Source organism: Anastrepha ludens, chromosome 2 (assembly GCF_028408465.1).
Source record: "Anastrepha ludens isolate Willacy chromosome 2, idAnaLude1.1, whole genome shotgun sequence".
NCBI classification, from domain to species: domain Eukaryota; kingdom Metazoa; phylum Arthropoda; class Insecta; order Diptera; family Tephritidae; genus Anastrepha; species Anastrepha ludens.
In genome coordinates, this window is record NC_071498.1 from 112,043,081 (window position 1) to 112,067,820 (window position 24,740).

The following is a 24,740-nucleotide window of genomic DNA, read 5'->3' on the forward strand; positions in this document are numbered from 1 at the left end:
TGGCACAATGAAAGTGTATGAATGTTTACGCCAAAAGGAATTCAATATTGCACCCTCCATCTGTTATATCAGTCAAGAAACCGCACTTACCCCAGCTTTGCACCTTTTCGTCATTGAATGAACGTTCTATTATTAAATTATTGTTGTAAGAGGAGAAGAGAAGATAAAGAAAAGCGAAAATAAAGGAAATGCTCAACGTTGGTTCACTACCCAGAGTTGTACCAAAAAGTAACTTAAAATTATTTGCAAGAAATGTAAAATGACTTTAAATCGCATTTTCTTATTAGCAGTCAGCTTTAATGACTTACGGTGTTCGAACTGGCGTGGACGGCCCGATTGGTGGCGGTCCTTAACACCGCTAGTCTCTTTGAATAGTTTGCAAAATATCGCCTTTTTTATTGCACATTGAAATAGCGATGTGACAGCGGTGGAACGGTTCTCATTATCTAACCAGTCCTTGGTGAAATCGGAAACAATTTAGAGTTCCCGATACAGACTAACACTTCACGGGTTATACTTCAGAAGTCATGCAGTAATAACGGGGTATGTTCAATTCTTCTATTGGAATGGATATGTTCAATGTTGTTACAGTAGGTATCTGTGTCCTTCTATTCATATAGGATGATTTTTAGATTTTTTATACAATATAAATCTCTAAAGTCGCAGATCCACGGCAATAAGCCGAATGGCGGCCCGCGCGTTTATATAAAATATATCTTAAAAAATTACCATCACAGATCGATTTTTGCCTATTTTCCAGCTTATTGGAATCATTCATTTTGAATATTCTGAATATCTGACTCCATAATTCAAGGGAGCCCAATGCACTTCATATTACAAAAAATACGTGAGTTTTGAAAAATTCATTTGAAATTCGAATTCAGCGACCCTCAAGATAGACTCCGAGTAACGAATTTCAAGAGAATTCGGTGACTTTTAAAATTCGTTCATCTGCATTAAAAAATTAAACGTTTTAAAATACATTTAAATACTGCAATAGTTTAAGTCTAAACCAATTTTGGAGTGAAGAGTGGCTCAATTGACAAAGAATGTCGCATATGTGTACACATTAGGGTGGGCCAACTTGTACGGAGCTACCTTTTTCGATATCGGTTTTGGCAGATTCGGACTCGGCATAAAGTTATAAGAAAAAAGTCCATTAGAGCATAGTTCTAAAGTCAATTTAGGGGATCCCACATTTTCAGTCACCAAAGAAAAAGTCACTTCACCTACTTACAATATTCGTAATATTTTTTCATGCAAAATTATTTTCGTTAATTTTTGTTAAAAATTTAGTATAAAAAAAGCCTTATAAATCAAAATTCCAATTTGGTACAAAATCCATACAAATTTCAAAAATTTCTGAAATACAAATTTATAAAACCTCTAGAACCTTAAACAATTTTAATTATTTATGTAATTCGATTTAATATATATTTTTATCTTCATTATATTACTTTAGGTCATTTAATTTTGTTTTATTTAGTTTAAATTTTTTTTTTATTGTATTATTAATTTACTTTATTTTAATTTCTTTTTGTTCTTTTTTTTTTTTTGTGTTTTTTGTTTCATTTTTTTGTTTGTTCGTTTTTTAATTAAGCGTTTTATTTATTTTTATATTTTTCTTTATTTGATGATTTATTTAAATCTTTGTTATTTTATTTTATTTTACTTCATTTTATTTTGTTTTATTTATTTTAAATTTGTTGTTTCATTTTATTATTTTTTATATAATTTCTTTATGTTAATTTCATTTTTATTTGGTTTTGTTTTATTTTTTTTAATTATTTTTTTTGTTTTATTTTATTTAAATGAAAATTTATTTGCTTTGGTTTGCTTTATGACTATTTTTTTTTTATTTTACCTTATTTAATGATTTGTTTAAATCGTTTATTTTAATTTTTGATTTTATATTATTTGATTGTTATTTTATTTAATTGATTTTTACTATATTTTATTTTATTATTTTTAGTTTAATTTATTTTTCTATGTTTTTTAAATTTTTATTTTATTTTCTTTTTTTTTTGATTTTTTTATTTTATTGTTTTTGTTTTTAATATTTTATTTTATTTTTTATCCATATGTGTCCTTAAATGATCGTGAACTGTTAAGAATTCAAAAACTTGAAAAAATTGCAAAAGGGATAAAATATTTAAAAAACTTAAAAGAACTTTAAAAAATTGAAAAAAGGGATAAAATATTTAAAAAACTTGCAAAAATTGAAAAAAAGGTTAAAATATTTAAAAAACTTTAAAAACTTGCAAGAAATGTAAAAAGTTCAATTGTTTTAATTTCATTTTTAGAAAACTTGTAAATATGCTATCAACCTGCCCATTGTGTCATCATCTCCTAGAGTTCTAAGTCGATACATTAGTTGGATAAAGAGAAGGTTTAAAGTCGTTTAAAAATGGCATTGATTAACTACATTTTTTTGCTTACGATATTGAGAACGTACATTACATGTTCGGAAGTATTTTTTATGGAAGAAAATGCTCAACAGCGCATGCAAAAAAATTAAAACAAAAACAACATTCCCAGGACTTTGGTCAATTTTACTATCTATATTAAATTCATATTTATCAAAGGCTGTTTTTCTTAAATTTGGTGGTATCGAAACTGACTTTAAAGCTTTGCTTTAATGAACCTGTTACCGACGAAAAGTACGGCCGAGCAGTAAATATCATTCTCTTGTTTTTGTATGTTGCCATTATTCTCATATTCGCATTCTTTCTCACTTGCACTTTATTTCTGTTATGTTATGAGCATCTCTCATTATTTGCATATATACATACAGTAAGCATAATTACAGTAACATACATTCTATTGCTATTTATTACATATTTACTAGATCTAACTGTAATATCAGGCCACTCTGACTAGCTATAAATATGTGTCACTTGGTGTAAATCGGGGTAGTCGTAAGAAATAAGAGAGAAATACAAAAAGTTTTAAAGCGTACGGACGCTGTTGGAAATTTGTGTTTGAATTTGAAACAATACGACTGCCGCGCTTGAAAAATACGCGCAACAATTCTTTAAAACTTTTTTTGGTGATTCTTTAAAACTTTTTTTTGGTGATTCTTTAAAACTTTTTTTTGGTGATTCTTTAAAACTTTTTTGCCGTAATTCTTTAAAATTCTTTTGCCGTAAAATTAAATTTGATTTTACTAATTTTAATATTTGCTAAATGGTCAATATGGACAAAGAAACAACGGGGCAAAGTTGTCGAAAATGTGACGCAGCGGACGACGAGAGTATGGTCCAGTGCGACACCTGCGACGCCTGGTACCACTTCAACTGCGTTGGAGTACATAGCAATGTGGCTGACGAAAGCTGGAGCTGTGAAAGCTGCCAGAATCATGCATCAACCACGAACGCACATCCAACCGCATCGTCATCGCCAACTACCAAGCAAGGTAACCGGCACGTGAATTTTCTCCCAACGTTTCCAACAATTGCGAAGATATCTAACTCAACAGTCAATCCGCTTCTAAAACCTGCGACTAATATAGCAAATTCTACAGTTACTACCGCTACTCCAGTATCCACGAACTTTTCGACCTGGGCTTCTTCGAACTGGAATTTCGAACCCAGTACATCAGTTCAGGGATCACAACTGCCAAATAAATCAAGTGAGTATAACCCAGGGCTACAACAATTCACAACGGGCAGCATTATTTGCATCGCCACCTCTGCAAATGAGATCTCGTACAGTCAACCAAAAGTATTCTCGTCGGTGCAGCAAGTAGGTATACGAAATGGCCAAGGTATGCAGATGCCATTCAACTCCGAAATATATCGAAACCTTCAGCTTGAAAAGTTGGAAGAGCAGATGAAATTGCAACAACAATATTTGGACAACAAATATAAGATTCTTTCGCAGTATAACGACCTGCCCTCATCCAGCACTTCGATGGCCTCTTTTAGCAATGGGCCTACACCTGGGCAATTAGCAGCAAGGCAGGCCATACCTAAGCAGCTCCCAACCTTTAATGGCGACCCTGAAGAATGGCCGCTGTTTATTAGCAGTTTCGATAACAGCACTACGGTCGCGGGGTACACCGATGCGGAGAATTTAATTAGATTACAAGCGAGCCTTAAAGGCAAAGCACGGGAGATGGTAAAATGTAAATTGTTTTTGCCGTCCATGGTCCCTGAGATCATATAAACCCTTAGAATGTGCTTTGGCAGACCTGAACACATCCTTGAGCGCGCAATGAATAAAGCTCGTGCTATGCCTGCACTGAAGGATAAATTGGAGGGCCTTATTGAATTTGCACTCTGCGTCAGGAATATTTGTGCCACGATGGAGGGATGCCAAATGTACATGCACCTGCATAACCCACTGCTCGTCAAGGAGTTGGTTGACAAGCTCCCCAACAACCAAAAGCTGAACTGGGCGGTTCACCCGAAAGATGAAAAGACTGCGGTGGTGAAACAATTCAGCGACTGGTTGTACAATCTAGCCGAAGCAGCCAGTACTGTCGTCTCTTTAGCACCTGCTAAAAGTAGTGCTACGGTTAACACGCATACTATCGACGTGAACACTCAGCATCCATCACCAGCTCGCAACATACCAAGGAGCAAGCAGTGTATAATTTGCAAGAGCAACGATCATAAGGTAATGCAATGCGACACTTTTAAAAAATTTACACTTCAGCGAAAATGGGAGGAAGTTAAGGCGAACAACCTCTGTCGCCAATGTTTGAATCCGCATAAACGGAAATGTTTTATGAATAAAGTATGTGGTGTAGATGGTTGCACTATAAAACATAATCCGTTACTACATAAAACAATCACGGTAATGAGCCAACAATTTGATGAATTAGGCTTGAAAGGTGAACAAGACCCTCTGTGTTTGCGGTGGACAGGTAACACGACGCGTGTTGAAGAAAATTCTGTGCGGGCGGCCATCGAAATTTCGAGTGTGACAAATTGGCAGAAATATACTCTCAAGAATATTCATCCTGTTGACGATCTCAATCTTCCGGCACAGTCAATCAATACATCTGCGATGGAGCGGCTATATCCATATCTAGCGGGACTGCCAATTGCATCATATAACAACGTAAAACCATCATTGCTTATCGGTGCGGACAACTGGAGGTTGGCAATTCCACTCAAAATTAGAGAGGGAACCTGGTTCCAGCCCATAGCGTCAAAAACCCGTTTAGGATGGGCGTTGCAGGGGTGCAATTCAAGACAGACTGCCGAATATCGACTAAATATACATACAGTGGCTCAATAAAGAACTCGGACAAACCTTAGTTAAAACTTTGTATAAAAAACACTGCTAAAATAAAGGCAATTTGAAACAATATATTTTTCGATTTCTAAATGCTTTATTTATATAATTTAAGAAATAACAAAAACATAAGATAAGTCGTGTGCACTTCTTTTACAATAACAAAAAACTTTCAAAATGAGGAGAATTCACGCCAAAAAAGAACTCGGACATGGAAATTAATTTTACTTTAAAAGCCAATAAAAATAAAAAATAATATTTTGTGGGAAACCCTTTGGATTTAATAACAGCATTTAGTCGTTTCAGCATTGACTCCACCAAATTTCTGCAAACGGAAGGATCAATTTTAGGCCATTCGTCCTTAAGAGCAGCTTCGAGGTCCTTTGTGTTTGAAATTTTGTAATTTTTGAGTTTATTCTCCAAATGCGCCCATAAATGCTCAATGACGTTTATATCAGGGGACGGTGGTGGAGTTTCGAGCACTTTCTGGCAGTTATACATCAACCACATGCGAATATCAAGCGCCTTATGCTTGTGGTCATTGCCTTGGTAAAAATAAAATTGTTCCTTTATACCCAATTTTTCAGCTCTTTGAATTAAATTTCTTTTTAAAATTGAAAGATATTACTTGTGATCCATTATGCCATCAACAAAAAAAATATTTCCGGGTCCGGAGGCGGACATACATCCCCAAACCATCCCTGAACCGCCACCGTGTTTAACAGTGGCACGCAGGTTTTTCTCTTTCAGCTCCTCATTTGGCTTCCCCCATACATACGACTGCCCATCTGATCTGAAGATGTTGTATTTGCTTTCGTCGCAAAATATCACATCTTTCCAGAATTCAATGTCCTTATTTTTATGGGTTTTTGCAAAATTAATTCGTTTGTTTTTATTTTCCTTACTAATGTAGAGTTTTTTTCTTGCGACTCTGCCATTGAGGTAGTTTTTTCTTAGAACTAATCGCAAAGTTTCTGGATTGCAGTCAATTTCAAGATGTTCTTTAACTTGTGTTGTAAGTTTTGGAGCACTTAAAAGAGGATTTGCTCTAACTTGGTTTACTATCCACCGCTCGTTAGCGTCCGTAAAAAGCTTTGGCCGTCCTGATTTCACTTTGTTTTCTACAGATTTTGTTTCTTTAAAGCATTTTATGGTGTCACATACAGTTGTTCGCGGTCGATTTACAAGTTTGCCGATTTCACGCATGGTTTTTCCATTTTTATGTTGCTCAATAATTATTTTTCGCACTTCCACCGAAGTTTGCCACGTTGTCGACTCATTTTACAAAAAAGAAAAAAGAAAATGCGTACTTGACACAATTTTATTGACACAATTCACTTCCAAAACTGTCGATCGTTCCTCAATTAACTATATATAATTTAAAAAATGGGATTCCCCCATTTAAACTGTCAGAAACTACGGAGTGATGCCAGTTGTCCGAGTTCTTTTTTGGCGTGAATTCTCCTCATTTTGAAAGTTTTTTTGTTATTGTAAAAGAAGTGTACACGACTTATCTTATGTTTATATAAATAAAGCATTTAGAAATCGAAATATATTGTTTCAAATTCCCTTCATTTTAGCAGTGTTTTTTATACAAAGTTTTAACTAAGGTTTGTCCGAGTTCTTTATTGAGCCACTGTACATGCGATTGTCAAAAAAGATACGATGAGCTGCACGAGACTGTAAAAGAATTCTTCACGTTAGAGTCATCCAAACCTACTCAGCTACTGTCGGAAGAAGATGCCAAAGCTGTGAGTATTGCGAATAACACTTGTAAAAAGGGCGATAACTTTTACGAAATTGGGCTACCGTGGCGTACCTCAAGTGTATTGCTACCCAATAACTATGTATATGCTTTACAACGGCTGATGTGTTTGCAGAGGAAGTTTGTTAAGGATCATATGCTAAAATCTAATATTCAAATTCAAATCAATAATCTACTTTCCAAGGGGTACGCGAAAAAACTCTCCCCGATTGAGGCTGCTATTTCTAACGGTAAAACATGGTATTTGCCTATTTTCATTCTAAGCAATCCAAATAAGCCTGGAAAGCTTCGGATGGTGTGGGATGCTGCTGCAAAGGTGAACGGGGTGTCACTCAACGACTTCCTACTGAGTGGCCCAGACTTGCTTAACCCACTCGTTAGTATTTTATTAGCTTTTAGAGTAGGCAGAGTGGCTATATGCGGTGATATAGCGGAGATGTTTCACCGTATCAACATACGGGACAGCGACATGCATGCTCAGCGATTTTTGTGGTGCGATGACGGTGATGATCCTCAGCAACCAAGTATTTATGCCATGCGAGCGTTGACCTTCGGATTGAATTGCGCTCCGTTTATTGCCCACTACATACGTGACAAAAACGCTGACCATTTTGAAAATGAACTTCCTCGAGCCGTAGAAGCTGTAAAGAAGAACCATTACGTGGATGACTTTATTGACTGTGGAGATGATGAACAATCTGCGTTAGAATTGGCTCAACAAGTAAAAAAAATTCATGGCGCTGCTGGCTTCAATATACGTGGCTGGTCTTCAAATTCCAAATTTGTCGTGGAGCAGATCGAAGAAGATCCTATGTCAGTTCAATCCGTCAAAGAATGGGGTTCAACCACGAAAGTCCTCGGTATGTTTTGGGACCCTTTAAGCGATAATTTTAAATATATTTGTAGATTTGCGAGACTTCGTCGCGATGTTATTAACGAATCGATCATACCAACGAAAAGAGAAGCACTCCAAGTTTTAATGTCGATCTTCGACCCTCTTGGATTTGTTTGCTGCTACACCGTAGGGTTAAAGATCTTGCTGCAAGATGTATGGCGATCTGGTCTCGCCTGGGACGATCCGCTCCAAGACAATCTTTTCGACAAATGGAACCAGTGGAAGTCCATTATGCCATTAATAACAGCTGCCGAAATACCTCGATGTTATTCACTATTGCTGAAAGATGCTGAAGATGTTCAACTTCACACTTTTGTTGATGCCGGGGAAAGCGCGTATGCAGCCGTTTGCTACTTGCGTGTATCAAAGGGAAACGACGTCACGGTTAGTCTAGTGGCTGGCAAATCCAAAGTCGCACCGCTAAAGCCATTATCGATACCCAGACTAGAGTTGCAGGCGGCGGTAATTGGTGTGAGGCTGGCGAACATGGTAAGCAATACGCAACGTATTAACATAATGTCGAAATATTGGTGGACAGACTCAAAGACAGTGCTAAGATGGATGCGAATGGACCCTAAAAACTTCCACCAATTCGTGATGCATAGAATAGGCGAAATTCTAGAGGCATCAAACGTAAGCCAGTGGCGGTGGGTTCCCTCGAGAAATAATCCCGCTGATTTAGCTACAAAAACAACTACACGTCAGTGCTAGCAATTGTGGTTTGCCGGCCCAAATTTTTTAAGGTCGAGCGCAGAAGTTTGGCCGCAGTGCGAAGAGTTAAGCTTAGAGGAGTGCGACGATTCGGAAATTAAACATTATGTTCTACATATGAAAAAGGAACACATGAACAACCTGATGCTGAACGTGGAGCACTTTTCCAGCTGGAAACGTTTGTATCGAGCTGTGGCTACATTTTTATTTTACGTCGACCGATTACGCTCAGTTGTGCTAGCAAGGCAACGGAAAACATCCATCGACTTTGACATGATTCAAAAAGCTCAATGTCTTCTTATAAGGTATGCTCAGTCCATTGAATATTGTGAAGGGATCAGGTGCCTCAAACGCGGTAAGAATATTGACAACTCTAGCGAACTCTTTACTTTAAACGTTTACTTAGACACAGATGGCATAATAAGATGCAAAAGTCAAGTTGAACACTTAAACAACCATGAAGATATTATAGTGATGCCTAATTCTCATCATGTCACCTTTTTAATAGTGCGTTGGGCTCACGAAAATTTGCATCACCTGATGCATGAGTCTGTAACCAATCAAATTCGTGGTACATACTTTATAAATCGACTGAGGGTGTTGTATAAAAGAGTGCGCGCAGAGTGTCAAAAATGTAAAAACCATAGCTCCATTCCTCAGCCGCCACAAATGGCAGCGCTGCCGGCTGCAAGGATTGCCGCTTTCGAGAGGCCCTTCACGTATGTAGGTATCGACTATTTTGGCCCATTGCTTGTCATCGTGGGAAGAAGGCGAGAAAAGAGATGGGGCGTTCTATTTACATGTCTAACGCTTCGCGCTATACACATCGAAGTTGCCCACAGCTTAAATACCAGTTCCTGTATCATGGCGATACGCAACTTTATATCACGACGCGGCTATCCCAGGGAGATATTCTCGGACAACGGCACCAATTTCAAGGCATCTGAAAAAATAATTAGCGAGAGTCTGAAAAATATCGATTTGAATGGTATCGCCTCATCTTTCGACCGAGTAAAATGGAGATTTAATCCACCAAGCGCCCCCCATATGGGTGGTGCATGGGAAAGGCTTGTGAGATCAGTGAAGACTGTGCTTTATGAAATACTACCTTCAACAAGTTTCAGCGATGAAAGCTTGCGAAGTGCATTGAATGAAGTAGAATTTATCCTGAACGCCCGCCCGCTTAGATTTGTTTCTTTAGAAAATGGTGACGACGAGGCTCTTACTCCCAACCACTTGCTGATTGGGTCATCGGATGGCTACAAGCCAATATGTAGCGACACCGTCAATCTGCGTCAACGTTGGCAATTGACCCAACAATTCGCTGACCGCTTTTGGCATCGATGGGTGAAGGAATATATACCGGTCATCTCTAGACGTACCAAGTGGTTCACAAAACAACGCCCAGTACGTATTGGCGATGTCGTGATAATTGCAGACCAAGACCTGCCGAGGAACTGCTGGCCGAAAGGCAGAATTGTAGATGTGGTAAAAGCGAAGGATGGCCAAGTTCGGAGCTCTATGGTAGAAACCAAATCAGGCATTCTTCATCGACCGATTGCAAAAGTAGCGGTGTTAGATGTCGGTACCTAGTAAAGGAAACATGTGTTGTCAGACTTGTTTACGGGCAAGGGAGTGTTACCGACGAAAAGTACGGCCGAGCAGTAAATATCATTCTCTTATTTTTGTATGTTGCCATTATTCTCATATTCGCATTCTTTCTCACTTGCACTTTATTTCTGTTATGTTATGAGCATCTCTCATTATTTGCATATATACATACAGTAAGCATAATTACAGTAACATACATTCTATTGCTATTTATTACATATTTACTAGATCTAACTGTAATATCAGGCCACTCTGACTAGCTATAAATATGTGTCACTTGGTGTAAATCGGGGTAGTCGTAAGAAATAAGAGAGAAATACAAAAAGTTTTAAAGCGTACGGACGCTGTTGGAAATTTGTGTTTGAATTTGAAACAATACGACTGCCGCGCTTGAAAAATACGCGCAACAGAACCCGTTTCTTATAACTTTATGTACAATCCGTATCTGCTAGTATCGAAATCGAAAAGTATGACCCGTTTAATGTTCAGTAGTGTCATAATCGAACAAAAAATATTTTTTAGGGAAGTACGCGAAAATGGCACCATCGCTTCTTTTATGCTTTAAAATTTCAAACAATATCAATTAACAGTAGATGTATTTTCTTTTACTTAGAGAGGCATAGTAATTTTATTTTTTTCATTTTTTTTTTTTTGGATAAAGAAACTACTGCAGAAACTAGGTGATATATAAAATAAAAAAACAGCAGTGGTTAATTTTCAAGCTTTAAGTTGACCATTTCTGTTGCTAGTGGTGGTCGCTCCTTCGAAGTTTCCCTTTTTCTGCCGATATGCAACCGGCATTATTATAAGAACGGCTGTGCATCATCGCACCTACTCAAAGCTTAAAAATCAACTGCTAGGCATGCATTGGTGGCCATTCCGTTTCTGCCTACAGACATGACATCTTCGCTCAGTGCAAAAATCTGATGCTTTATGCAGCTCCTGGCTAGCAAATAAAAGTAATCAAGAGGAATTTACATGACAACAAGTCAATTTAGGTTATCACTCAATATATCTTGTTTTTTCACTTGCCTCCTATTCGCCTCTGCCTCGAGCTTAGCATACCGTACGTAGCTCATGGCGGATTTAGTTTTTGTGTATTCTGCATACATTTGCAGCTTTTCGATCAACAAGCTCGAACTCTTTGCATCAATACAATTAGGACGTGATTCTCAAATGCCTGTCAATTCATCAACACTTGGCATCCTCGTGTACGTCATTGTCGTAAGTCTATCCTGTGTCTGTTGCTGTTCTGAAGCAGTGTCTGTGTACTACGTTAATCCTTCATTTGTATCTGCTGCTCGGTTAGTTTTACTAATACTCTCACTCTTACATCCAGCCACTCTTCCATCACTTCCAGTCAAATGTTCGCTATAGCGAAAAGTGAGTGAAGTGGCCATTCCGTCTAAATCCATTTATTGTTCTCATACAAATAAATTCTTAGTTCAGCTGCACCTTTGTTCTTTTTAACTGACTTGGAGCCTGGTTGGCCTTTTGCCTCTCACCTCTTGTTGATGTTGATAATATTTACTCAAGCGGTTAACATCAACAAGTGTTGGAATGAAAAAAATGGAAATTTGGGGCTGGGAATAGCTTGAAAGATGGTTGGGTGCAGTGGGTGGTTCATTACATGCAACACAACACATTTTGCCGTTTGACATTTTAACCGGTCTCCACATAGAGTGTTTGTCTGTAATGTGTTATAGTTGGTGCGTGGGTTGTGGGCTAATAATAGCCTATTTTATCACCAATTTAGCCTTTGGCTTTGCTCTCGCGTTGTTGACAAAACAAACATTTAACATTTTGTTTAACATAGCTCGCTAGAATGGAATGCTTGCCATCCTTTACTTTGGGCTCATTGGTATCAGTGAGGCACTTCCAACCACTCCTACTCTAATGCTTATTGTAAAGCCAAATGTGGTGGGCGTAGAAAACGTAGTTGTAGTCAGTCAGACTGAGAGGCTCGGGCTACGGTGCCTGGAGAACCTGTTCACGGATGGCTTGAAGTTGGACGAAAACGTCGGTGGAGGATTAGACTGCGTGGAACTATGCGTCATGCTTAAGTTCAGGCTATCGGATATCTACGGTGTCTTCCAAGTCGAAGTAATCGCAAGTAATTGTCACTTTTGTAATAACTGCCATGGTGTAAACATTTATTCCAACAGCTACGCAACAACTGTTGCATTCAAAACTGGTTGGGAATGTCTGATGTCCCTTTCAACCATATCGAAATTTTTTGAAATTAACCTCAGTAGGGTACCTGGTTACAGGGATATTGCAGGAAACTACTGCAATAAGATAGTTTTCCTATGGAATGAAAATATTGCGGCTCTCTTGACCCGAGATTATTTTAGCCACGAGTGGATAAAAAGCACTCGAGGGAACTTAAAGCTGCTGCAGCTGTCTACAAGACGAGGTGGAATCATCTCGGTATCTTCTTCTCAGCTGTCCTAACTTCGCGTGGCAGTAATTAACGCATAGGTGTAACCATAAAAAGTACGCGCTCGAATTTATATAAAAGAAAAGCTTAGCACCGTCAACAAAATAAATTTGTCAAAAATCAACAGGCAACAGAACACAAAATTTACACTCTATTATATTAAAATCCATGGGCCTATAACTGCATACCCAGAAAAACTCAAACAATGCTTGTTAAAAAGTTGAAATTTTGAAATATTTCAAAAAATTAAAACACTGCGAAAACCGACGCAACACCAGAAAGAAGTTATGATGAAAAAGTTTTTGCACTTTATTGCACCAAAATTCACTGGAATAAAACTGCGTACTCGAAACGTTTCTAAAAAATTAGATTAAAAACTTGAAAATTTATTTGAAAGTTCGCAATATTTTTCTAAATTTTTTTAGAAAGTTTGATAGTTCGATTTATAATTTTGGGTAAAGACTGAACAACTTTAAAAAAAATATCGACTAAATTCAACAGACGCCGTTCTGTTTTTTTTTTATTCTTTTTTTTTTTTTTGTCTACTATAGGAACTATAACGAAGTTTTCCATTCTGGTTCACTGTAGGCAAAGGGTAGCCCATAGTTTGGTAACTATTACTTTTACTGCTAAAATGGCTTTGAATGGAAGCCTCAAAAATTTCATTCTTGGTTAGAAATTCACAAAAGGGATCGCTTTTCGCTTCAACGAAAATAAGAAATATTAAAGTCAAATATTGAAAGACAGAAATTGGATAATCAGCCTAAGCGCTGATGGCCACTGTTTTCTTGACACTGGGATTTGATTCCAATAGACTATTTGTTGAGAAGTTAAGGATAAACGTAACTGAAAGCTTTTGGAGGTGGGTAAAAAATTGAAAAATGAAATAGTAGTTGCCATTTTCTAATTAAGTACAAAAACTCGCCTAAATTTGGTGAAAATTGGGTTGCTAGGTTGGGTTAGCCACGCCATAGAACTCATTCGAGTGAAATTGTGTTTTATATTTAATGACAAAGATTTATTTTTCCAATAAAAAAAGTATTGAAAAGTATTTATGTGCCTTTTATTTTTGGCTGAATTAAATTAAACTCCAAAAGCGAAATGTAGCACCCTTTCTAATACATATTTTCAATTCGGTGACAACAATACAACTATATATTGCTATGAAATAATTCTCAGCTATCTACTACAATTTAAGCCATAGCCTGAAGAGCTCTATTTTTACCAAGGTTAAGTTAGGTAATGCTAGCTGAACTGTAAAAAGATCTCACTTAGATCTCTATGGTTCATTGTGTGGCCAGTGCTGTGTATTTAGAGACGAATTTTTATTTTATGCAATTCTGAATGCACGTCTTCGCGAGTTTCAACTAGCCGTTCAGCCTTTTGTCAGCAATATCCTTCAGGAATGAAAAATATGTTGATCCTGGGCACATGTTTTTAGTTCTAGAAAGAGCAGAGCAGCTATTAAGTAGGTGGTCCAAAGTACTTCTAGCATTCGCTTCGTTGTATGTGTTACACGTATTGCTCTAGACTAAACCCAGGTTATTTTTTTTAAAACAAAAATAATCAGTAGATGTAAAGGTTCGAGAACGAGTTCAGTTACTAAGGTCACCAATGAAGAACAATAATTAAGTCTTAGTATATCGAATTTGACATCATCTCCTCCCCGTAAGGTTAATCTGTCACCGTTGTTGCTCATACGCCACATGCAGCACCTATCGTTCTCATAAACACATTTTTTGTCTATTACCGCTTCTAAAAAAAATCATTATTATTCTACCTTCAGGACATTTATATTCTCTAAGCATCAGTGTCCATGTGCATATGTCTACATATGTGCACCACAATTCATAGAAATTTCCATAATCTGTCATCCTTTGGAATCTACTGAGTATAACAAGTAAAGTATTTCGAGTAATGAGTTACTCATACGCCGTGTTACCTCATTTCATGAAATATTGCGCTAGGTCAGCTGTGCCTGTTATGGATGCATTTAATTCGCACATCTCTTCATGCTATTCCTGGCACACCAGGAATGTTATCAGCTGCGTTCCACAAAAGCACACAAATGCAGGTTTCTAATGAAAAACTCAAGCAATTCCATTAAGCCACAGCTTAGCGTCAAAGCAAATACAAATACAGTGTATGCAAAAAGTTATTAATTAACACCAAAACATTGCAAATCATGTGCATGTAAGCACAATGAAATTCATAAATACATGCGTATGCACGAGCAAGTGCGCACAAGTGCGAGAATTAAATATATATATACATAAATATATATAAACATATATACACATATATGTATATAGATTTCACCAACCATCGCTCTCAAACACTTTCAATTAACTACCTCATCACTATGACGTCATAAGCACGCGCGACGCAATTATTATCCTTTTTGCCAATAAGGGTGTATGCACACGCCCATCCACCCTCCAACACACGCACTCATCAATGTTTTTAAAATACAATACTACATACCAGCAGAACATCAAACAAACTAACAACATTTCGCACATCGTTTAAACGTTTTGCTGAGCATTCACTTCGCTTCCGCCGCTCATTGCCATATCCCTTCTTTTTTTTTGGTGGCTATTTATTCTACTTTGTTGTGTTAGTGACGCTGCGCTTGTTGTTGCTGTTATTGCCTTTTGGCATACTTTATTTGTGTCTATCAAGAGCCGAACACGCGAACGAGCAATCGTATCGATGGTGATTACGATGGCGATGATGAATTTGTTCGACTGTTCGGCAAAGTAGTAGAAGCTTTCGGCTGCTCAACCTCACTCTACTCGGCATTGTTTACGTTTGTGTTAGCTGTTACACAGATAAGACAATGGCACAGCACAACAGAGCACAGCACAGAGGCAGTTAGTCAGCCTGCCACCTAGTTGCTGTTGATGATACGCAGCACAAAAAATGTGGCATTCATGGTGAGCTGGCCGCTCGTGCCAACTACCAATAACTGCTAAACACTTAGCCCGCCAGCTAGACACACTGTCTAACGGCACGTTAGTCATATGGCTAACTACTCGTATCCGAATACCCATTTCAAAGCCACAGCGCCACCGCACCAGCTCTGAAAGGCTATGACTAGCATGATGCTGATGCTACCCACTGCCGCCCTCTCTCCTCATCACCACTGGCTGCGCCTGCTACCTCCTTTTTGTTGGCATTGGTAATGGCATCTCGGCGCACTGTTGCGCCACATTTGCACGCCATTTCGCCAAGTTGCTCGCATATTCATTAGTGCTATTACAGGCTCCGTTGATTACAGACACGTCGAAGCGGCGGCAACAAATGTTATTCCGCGTCGAGCGTTCAGAGCGTTTATCACAAGTGTAGTGTTGTAGCGGTAGTAGAAGCATTCAAAAATTAACGAGAATTTCGATTTGCCAAAAGGCAAAGGAAACTGCGTGAGAGTAATAAAAAAAACGGAATAATAGAAGATATTCACGTAAAAAAAATATCATAAATAATAAACATAATTTTTGATTTGATTGATTTACGCTGGCGTAGGCTGGGTTAAGTAGACAAATCACCTGGGTGTCTCCAGTAGCAGAGTGTCTTCGCGAGTGCATTAGATATTTGAAAATTACGTAGCGCGCCAAAAGATTTGAATTATTGCAAATAATCAGAGGAGACTGAACGTGTGCGCGTTGCGCTTGTGGTAGTTAGTGTGTGTGTCGGTGTGCTTGCGTTGACATAGAAAATAAAAACAAATAAAAAACCTGAACCACTCACTATCGTAGGCTGCCCAAAAGTCGAAGGCAACAGCAAATAAGTATAAACGAAAACTCGAAAGCTCAGGAAGTAATTCCCTCGCATATTTCTTTCGCCAGCACCATTAAAACTACACAACTGTCGTCGTCACCGCCACCATCACCGCCGCCGTCACCTCAAACGGCGGCCACGCAACCTGTCAAAATGCAGCGTCGCATGTCGATAACGATACGCGAGTATAAATTCTTTCGCAGCTTTTCGCAAAAATTCGAAAATTGGCCGAAACGAAAAGCGGAGGCTCTATGGCGCAAAATGCGCGAACGTAAGATTGCAGGTGGGTTTCATTGTTCTTTCACTATGTACACGCACACTTACGCCTATGGTATGAAGTATTTTCCAAAAGCCTCGAAGACAACTAGGAATTCCAAAACACACAACAGCTTGCATACAAATAAATTTTCCAAATTCCAAATACAAAGACATCAGCTGTTGCAGCCACTGGTTGGCACTCCACTTGCTGCTGGCATTTTATACGCTGAGAGATGTTCGAACTTTGAATACCTTTCTAAGAATTTGTAGTGTTTATCGACGTAAAGTGTGCGAATTTTATGATATTTGCTGATTTGTGAATGTACGCGCTGTGATCTGTTCAATTTTCATTGCCACTTGCAAGAAGCAGCAGAATTTGCGGTTACAGTCGTGCGCTAATTTATAGCCTACCACAACATGTGCAAGTGTATAATAAGTAATTATGAATTAATCAAAGAATACATTTTTATGCCTTCTACACAAATTAATTTTAGATATCTAAAATGTCTGGAATAGGGTTATGCCCGCATACAAATATACATTAAAGCAGTGACTGTCATTGAAAATCTTAAAAAAATACATATATATATTTTTTTATTTTTAAATTTTTTCTGTTAATTTATTATGTAGGTATATATTTATGTTACACATATATCATTGGCGCCCTTTTTTGGGGGTTTTTGGCCGAGCTCCTTCTCTGATTATTGGTGTGCGTCTTGATGTTTTTCCATAAATAATGGGACCTACTGTTTTATGCCGCCTCTGTGGCATATGTGGCAGATGATTTTTTATGAGGCGCTTTTTCATGGCAGAAATACCCTCGGAGGCTCACCATGGCCTGCCGTGGGCCCACCACTATTAGAAAAATATCGTTATCTATCAGTTGGTGTTTCGTGACCGAGGTTTCGAATCAGTACACTTTCGCATATTCGTTGCACATTATGAAAACAGATTAGAAATCTACTTATTTTCTAAATTTTCCAATAAAAACTCAAATATTTCAATCCGAGTTTTTCGGCCATGAAGCAGCAATTTTTGTATAAAATGGTGCAATAGTTTAAGCATTTAAACACTTTAACATATAAACTAAAATTACGTAAATGTGTTTTTGATAATCTGGTTAAAATGAAGTTTCAATCGGATTTCCATGGAATTATTTTAAATAGAATGTAACTTCTTCTAACAGACGCGCCTCCTTTAGACTGGCACCTCCCTTGGGCGAACATTTTTCTCTATACCAAGTCTTAGGTATCGAAACGAATTCCTCCCTCTTGAGCTAGAAATTTATGATGATGATGAAGTGGAGGCCGCGTTTGAGCAGACAAAAGTTGGTTGACGTTGAGGGTCCACTCAAAAGAAGGTCCACTGTATATGTATTTATTCTAGAAATATAGTTTAAAATAAAATTAACTACATTGTCACGTTTTGTTTGTGTAAAATAACTTATTTTCGTATAGCTTTACGGATTAGACTCATTTGTTTCATTACATTTGTACATATATCCCATACATATATTTATGTATATATGTATATATATATATATATATATATATAATTGGCGCTTGCAACCCTTACCACTCCGAACGGGAGATATTTTTTATGAGGAACTTTTTTCATAGCAGAAAGACACTCGGAGGTTTGCCATTGCCTGCCGAGGGACGAACGCTATTAAATAAAACTTTTTCTTAATTTTGGTGTTTCAGAGAGATTCGAATCTACGTCCTCCAAATTACTCCCAATGGCAAAGGCCAATACTCGGCTATGGCGGCAAATTTTTTTTGATTTTCAATTTAATTTCAATTTAAATTTACCATGTTTATTAAAATACTAACTGTCTGTATTCCCCCTTACAAAATGTCAGTTATACTCATATTTTTGATGCAGTTTGGCTATTTCGAAAATTTCGAAAATGAGAATTCCGAAAATAGAAATTCCGAAAAAAGAAAAAAAAGCCTTAAGAATTACAAATTTCTCAGCAAAGATTCATTCAATGCAAAATTGTCTACAAAATATAGTACAAACAGGGTTGAATGAATCTCGTCCAAACTCAACTACCCGGTCTAGTGAACACAAAACTGCCTTCATTGAGTACTCTGGAGAGTGAAAACCAAATTTCTTTTGTTCTGAGTAGAGTGAACGAACAAATTGAATGATTCTAATTTTTTTGATTTTATAACGGCGCCAAAAGTTATAACAGCCCTTAACTAGGCTATCGAGTAGGCCAAAGAGAACACAACTTTCCTTGATAATATACTTTTAATTGTATATTTTAGTGCAGAAGCTGTGAAGAAGTGTCGTGAAGGCAAAAACCAGAAGAATGTCAATATTAAAAACTTTTTTGGAAAAAATATAATTTTGTAAAGGTAGTTGAGTTTAATAGGATATTCTATTTTAAATAAAATTAGTTTACCTATTTATGAGTGAATTAACTAATATTCTCTATAACTTCCTGATTCGAGTTCTATGAACCATTTTAGTTGAGTGTACAGACCTTACATGACGCAATTCACTCTACCCCGGTTGTACTGCATAACAGGTTTTACCAAATCATTTAAATACTGAAGAAAAAGTTTTTCGAAATAGCTACGAAATCGAAGATGTTGAAGAACGCGACTTGCTTAGCGACTGGCCTCTTCTAATCACTATTTGAATGTCTTTTGCAGTGCGTACGCATAGTCCAGTTCTCAAAGAGCAAGTTGTATTAAAACAAAGGCATTCATTACTTTTTATATGTAAATATTCTTGAACACTAAGAGTGCAAGAAAAACTTTAGTTACGAAACTAGTAAAATATTGCTTTAGGTAAAATTTTGAAGTTGAGTTCGAAAATTTGTATATCTACTACGCTGCGTGAACTAAACTATAGCAGTAGGACTTATAGACAAGTTTTGAGAATTTATTTGTTTTTTATTTAGGTTAGGTTAGGTTGAAGAGGTTGTCGATTGTGGGTCACTTTAAGGCTCATAGACCATTATAGCATTTGATGAGGAACTTGCCCTTATCTCTCCTGAAGCCAGTGTGTACTTTTTAAAAGTTTTAGAAGGCTGCGGATTGCGCAGTACATTTTCCTTATTTAATTTTTTTAATTTTTTTGTGAAAACATAATTCGTTCTCCTTTAAAATCATAAAACTTTCATCGAAATTTCACACTTTTTAGTATAAAATTTTAGAAAAAATTCCAGTTTGTAGTTGTTTAGCTCACTAAAGTTTGTGCAAATTAAAAAATAATGCGTAAAATTTCCTCTCAAAATTCACAATTTTTAGAAAAATTTTATATATGCAGTTTAAAAAAAAAAAAATAAATAAATAATTGGCGCGTACACTTCTGTTAGGTGTTTGGCCGAGCTCCTCCTCCTATTTGTGGTGTGCGTCTTGATGTTGTTCCATAAATGGAGGGACCTACAGTTTCAAGCCGACTCCGAACGGCAGATATTTTTTTGAGGAGCTTTTTCATGGCAGAAATACACTCGGAGGTTTGCCATTGCCTGCCGAGGGGCGACCGCTATTAGAAAAATGTTTTTTTTAGTTTTGCTTTCACCGAGATTCGAACCAACGACCTCTCAGTGATTTCCGAATGGTGATCACGCACCAACCCATTCGGCTACGGCGGCCGCCCATATGCAGTTTAATAGACCATAAAATTTTGTGCAAATTAACACAAAAGAAATCATAAAATTTCCATCGAAATTTCTCACTTTTTAATAATAATTTTTTAGAAAAATTTTATATATGCAGTTTTATAGACCATTGAATTTCGTTCGAAAAAATGTTCATCGAAATTTCTGATTATTAATAAAACTACATTTATTAACAATAATTTTCAGAAAAATTTCAGGTATGCCGTTTTATAGGCCATTGAACTTCGTGCAAATTTAAAACAAAAAGTTTATAAAATTTCCATCAAAATTTCACAATTTTCAATCGAAATTTTTTGAAAAATTTTGAGTACGCCGTTTAATAGCTGATTGAATTTTGGTGTAATAAAATGTAAGTTTCAAGTGGTGGAAAGCTCTGGTTGATTTTTATTCATTTTTTTCTTTGATGGTGCTGCGCATTTTCTCCGTATAACAATCACGACATTTATTTGTTTATATAGAAGAAAACAGCTTACGATGCATTTCAAACTGCCTAACAAAACTCGCAATAATTTCATATTCGATGAAGCGGTTACTGACCATTATTAAATATTCGCTTAAAATATGGGTTTCTCAATCGTTTTCCAGAAAATTTTTGAAATCAGGTTCATATCCAAATGTTGTACTTGTCTAATCAAAGAAAAAGCATTACAATTTTCGCATTCATTATATTAAACGATGGTGCAAAGTAAATACCAGAAATATTACACATTTTTATAATTTCGAGCAATTGAATGATCATTAATCCTATCTTTAACAGCCTCACCTATATGAAGAAATGCAGGTTCGCTTCTTCTGTTGGTATTTGATAAATTCAGCAGCTTTCGGCAAACGTCAAAAGCTAACGAATAATTATTACTTACCGTGCTGATCGACCGCGATGATCGTGGTGTGCGAGTGGACACAATTCCGATCGCAGGCTTCGTGAGCACAACAATTATTCTTTGGCCCTGGGCACGTAAGCCTAGACAGCTGAAATAGGTAGTTTTGAAGCCAGTAAAACTTCTAGCGACATTCAGGAATATAAAAAAAAATTGAATTTCCATTAACATAAAATATAAAAATAAATGTGTATAAATATCGAGCTATTACTGTATTTAAAAGAAAAATTATATCGGCAAACTAAAAATCCAACTTCTTAAGTGTTGCGCAATTAAGTATTAAATTATTAATATTATGCTGAGGCGCTGAAAGCCAATTGCCGCCTGCCGCCTTACATTTCTCACACCTTTAGGGCAATCAAAAAGCAAGCCAAAATTAAATAAAAGAAAAGCAGGTAATGCGAAATCTACGTCGAAGCAGACCATATAGAAATACGAGTTGTATACTTATTCATCAATCTATGCGATATTATTTATGTGAGTGTTTATTTATATTAAAACATGTTTATAGATTTTCCTCTTTTTTTTTTTGAGCACTGTTCACGCATAATAAAAGTACGTGCAGTAAAAAATATAAATAAGGAAACGCAAAATTAAAAAAGTAAGAAATTGCAACAAAAGTGTTGCGGCGCTCGTTTATGCGCCCTCAACTCGATTGTTAATTTATAAATAGATTTACGACAACTGCCATAGGCGGGTGGTTATATGAGCGATTACAATTCGGTTAGTTGCGGGTTCCATTGCCACTGTGGTTACGAACATATTTACGCTATAAGTCAGTGCTTCTCGACAGCCAAATCTCCGAACCCATTTCTGGCATCAAAAAGAGTCTCATAAAAAGAAGGTGTCGCTCAGAGGTAGCACCATTCCTAGGATAGCGCCAATACACACATGACAACTTGGAAGAGAAACTCTCCCAACGGCTTAAAATGGATCCAACGTTTTTAGATTGTTGAAATTATGCTAGGTACTAACAGATATAGTTTGGAATGGTTGTTTCCTTATATTGTACTACCTGCTGAGTCGTTTCATTTGCATTATTCTTATAATGTCATACATTTTTGGATGGCTAAAAGGGCATTCTAGTTTCTAATATTATTTGCAGAAATATTTTCATACAAATTTCTTATTTTATGCTGGTAGTAGGAAACACTTTAAAAATTTTAAGCAGCCATTTTTAAACATCCAGGTAACTTGATTGATGATTTTTATTAATTGGCAACCCTTTAACAAATCCTTTACATTCTCCAAACTACGTAACGTAGTACGAACTCCATGTCTCTGGTACCCCCTGCAGTCTATTGATGAGATCAAAGACATTCGTGTAATCTTCCATATCTCGTTTTTATTCAAACAAATAAAAAAACAAAAACACAATTCATAAAATCAATCATAATTTTTAGAAAAATTTTGGATGTGCAGTTTAATAGAAAAGACTATTGAACTTTGGGCAAATTCAAGAAAACTATTCATAAAATTTCCATCAAAATTTCACACTTTCAAATCATAATTTTTAGAATAATTTTGGGTATAAAGTTTTATAATCGATTAAATTTTGTGTAATAATAATTTTATAAAATTTTTATCAAAAATTCGTAAAATTTTTCCCAAAACTTCGTAACATTTTTATAAAAACTTCATACTTTTCAATTATAATTTTTAGAATAATTTCGGATATGCCGTTCTATAGACCATTGAATTTTGTGCAAATTCAAAAACACCCAAAAATCCATATCTCTTCCCCCATCAATTTTATCATATCTTAATCACATGCTGCATCAGACTTTGTTCGTCGAAATAGTTTTAATTTCACAGGTCCCTACACTGAAATTATTCTACTTTATGCATCTTTTGTTTGCCCAAAGCTAGAATATGCTGCATTCATCTGGAGACTTCATCGCTAATTTGCTTTTGATAGAATTAAATGTATTCAAAAGGATTTCCCTTTCTTACCTAAATTTCTCCACTCCCATCACTGCATATAATTCTCGCCTCCTTTTGATTAACCTTAAGTCCCTCGAAAGCAGAAGGACTATTTCTTCTTTGTCTTTTGTTGGTGGTTTTGTGTTCTATACTGGCGACAGGCTTTGTGCTTCTTATTCGTACTGTCAAAATGAAAGAAGTAAACGTCAAAAGCAACGTAGCTTTTTCAGATCGGACACGGGTCGTTAAAGAGTTTGTTGTTAAAGAGGATTTTTGAGGGTGGTTGCCCTCCACTAGCCACCGAAGCCTTTGGGATTTAATGTGTTTAACAACATCTTCTCTTCGGCATAAGTTCAGCAACTCATCGTTGTAGCGTATTCGGTACGTTCCATCGTTTAGCGCATGGGGCCAAACACCTTTCGGAGCACACCTCGCTCGAACACTCTTAAGCTTTTTTAGTCTTTGCTTGTCATTGCCTTGCACTCGCATTTCATGTATGGTCATGCGAATGGGTTTGTACCGAGGCGCGACGTATTTATACTGAAGCATATTCAAATCGCCATATTCCTTAGCATTGTATGTTTATCCCAGATTGCGTGATACCGATGCATTGAGCAAACAGCGTTCTTATATGGAAGATCAAGGTCGGTATCCAAGCCAGTGAAGGAGTCTTAGAAAAGAATTTGAATATACTTCAGACAAAGTTGTCATGCCTGCTGGGAAATAGAAGCAAAGCTCTTTGAATATTTTATGTAACTTAATTTTATTTATTTTTCTGTTTTCATAAATAAACAAGCGCTTATTAGTAAATGATTCAGAAAAGAATAACTTGTCACACTTATTATCTCAAATATTATTGTACCATAAATAATTTACAGTATTTTTAGCACCCTTTACATGTTCCATACAAATTTCAAATAATGTCCAATGCGCATTAAATCGTTAAATTTTGCATCTTCCTTTATTAATGACTTACTACACCAGCACCTCATATAGCACTCAATTAGGTTCTCGCATGCTAGAAATTTATGCGCATTTCTGCAGCAATTATTGTCTCTATGTGTAATTACCCATCGGCAAACATAGCACACAGCCCAACGAGTGGTACCTCCCTGCAGCGTAACGATGTGTCAAGAGTAAACACATGTCAAGCTAAAAACAAACGAACACACCTACACAAAAGCAAATAAAGCATAGGTAGTTATATGATATGAACTGCTTGCCTTCACACGAGTAGTACCCGCAGTGAGAGCCACCAGTCCGTACTTGTGCTTTTGTGAGGAATTCGTAAACGTGCCTGGCTCCAGTGCCTCTTTAATGTCATTCGTTGGTGACTCACTTTCACTCTAAAATATACAGCTGAGGGATAAATATCATCTTCCTTGATACTTTTTTTCATTAGTTCGGAACTAGTGCTTAGTACCACATATATGGTGTAGTTCATACGGTTCGTATATTTGGTCGAAAGTAGGCGATGCAACGCTTCTTTTTCCACAATTTGTGTTTTCATTTACTGATTTCGTGTCGTAAACAAATTCCTAAAACAAATAATAATAAAATATGGTTACCGTATAGTAAATAAAATCATTTTTTTTTATATA

The 24,740-nt window shown here is 36.6% G+C and overlaps 1 protein-coding gene across 2 annotated transcripts in view; it reads left to right on the forward strand.

The window, feature by feature from the left end:
* Positions 1-15,933: 15,933 nt before the first annotated feature.
* The window catches only part of LOC128855103 (rho GTPase-activating protein 7), a 70,703-nt gene continuing 61,896 nt past the window's right edge, over positions 15,934-24,740 (forward strand). For both annotated transcript variants that reach the window (XM_054089730.1, XM_054089731.1), the window contains exon 1: positions 15,934-16,726. In XM_054089730.1, coding sequence (XP_053945705.1) covers positions 16,597-16,726 — 130 coding nt within the window. In that variant the 5' untranslated portion in view covers positions 15,934-16,596. The remainder of the gene's footprint in view (positions 16,727-24,740) is intronic.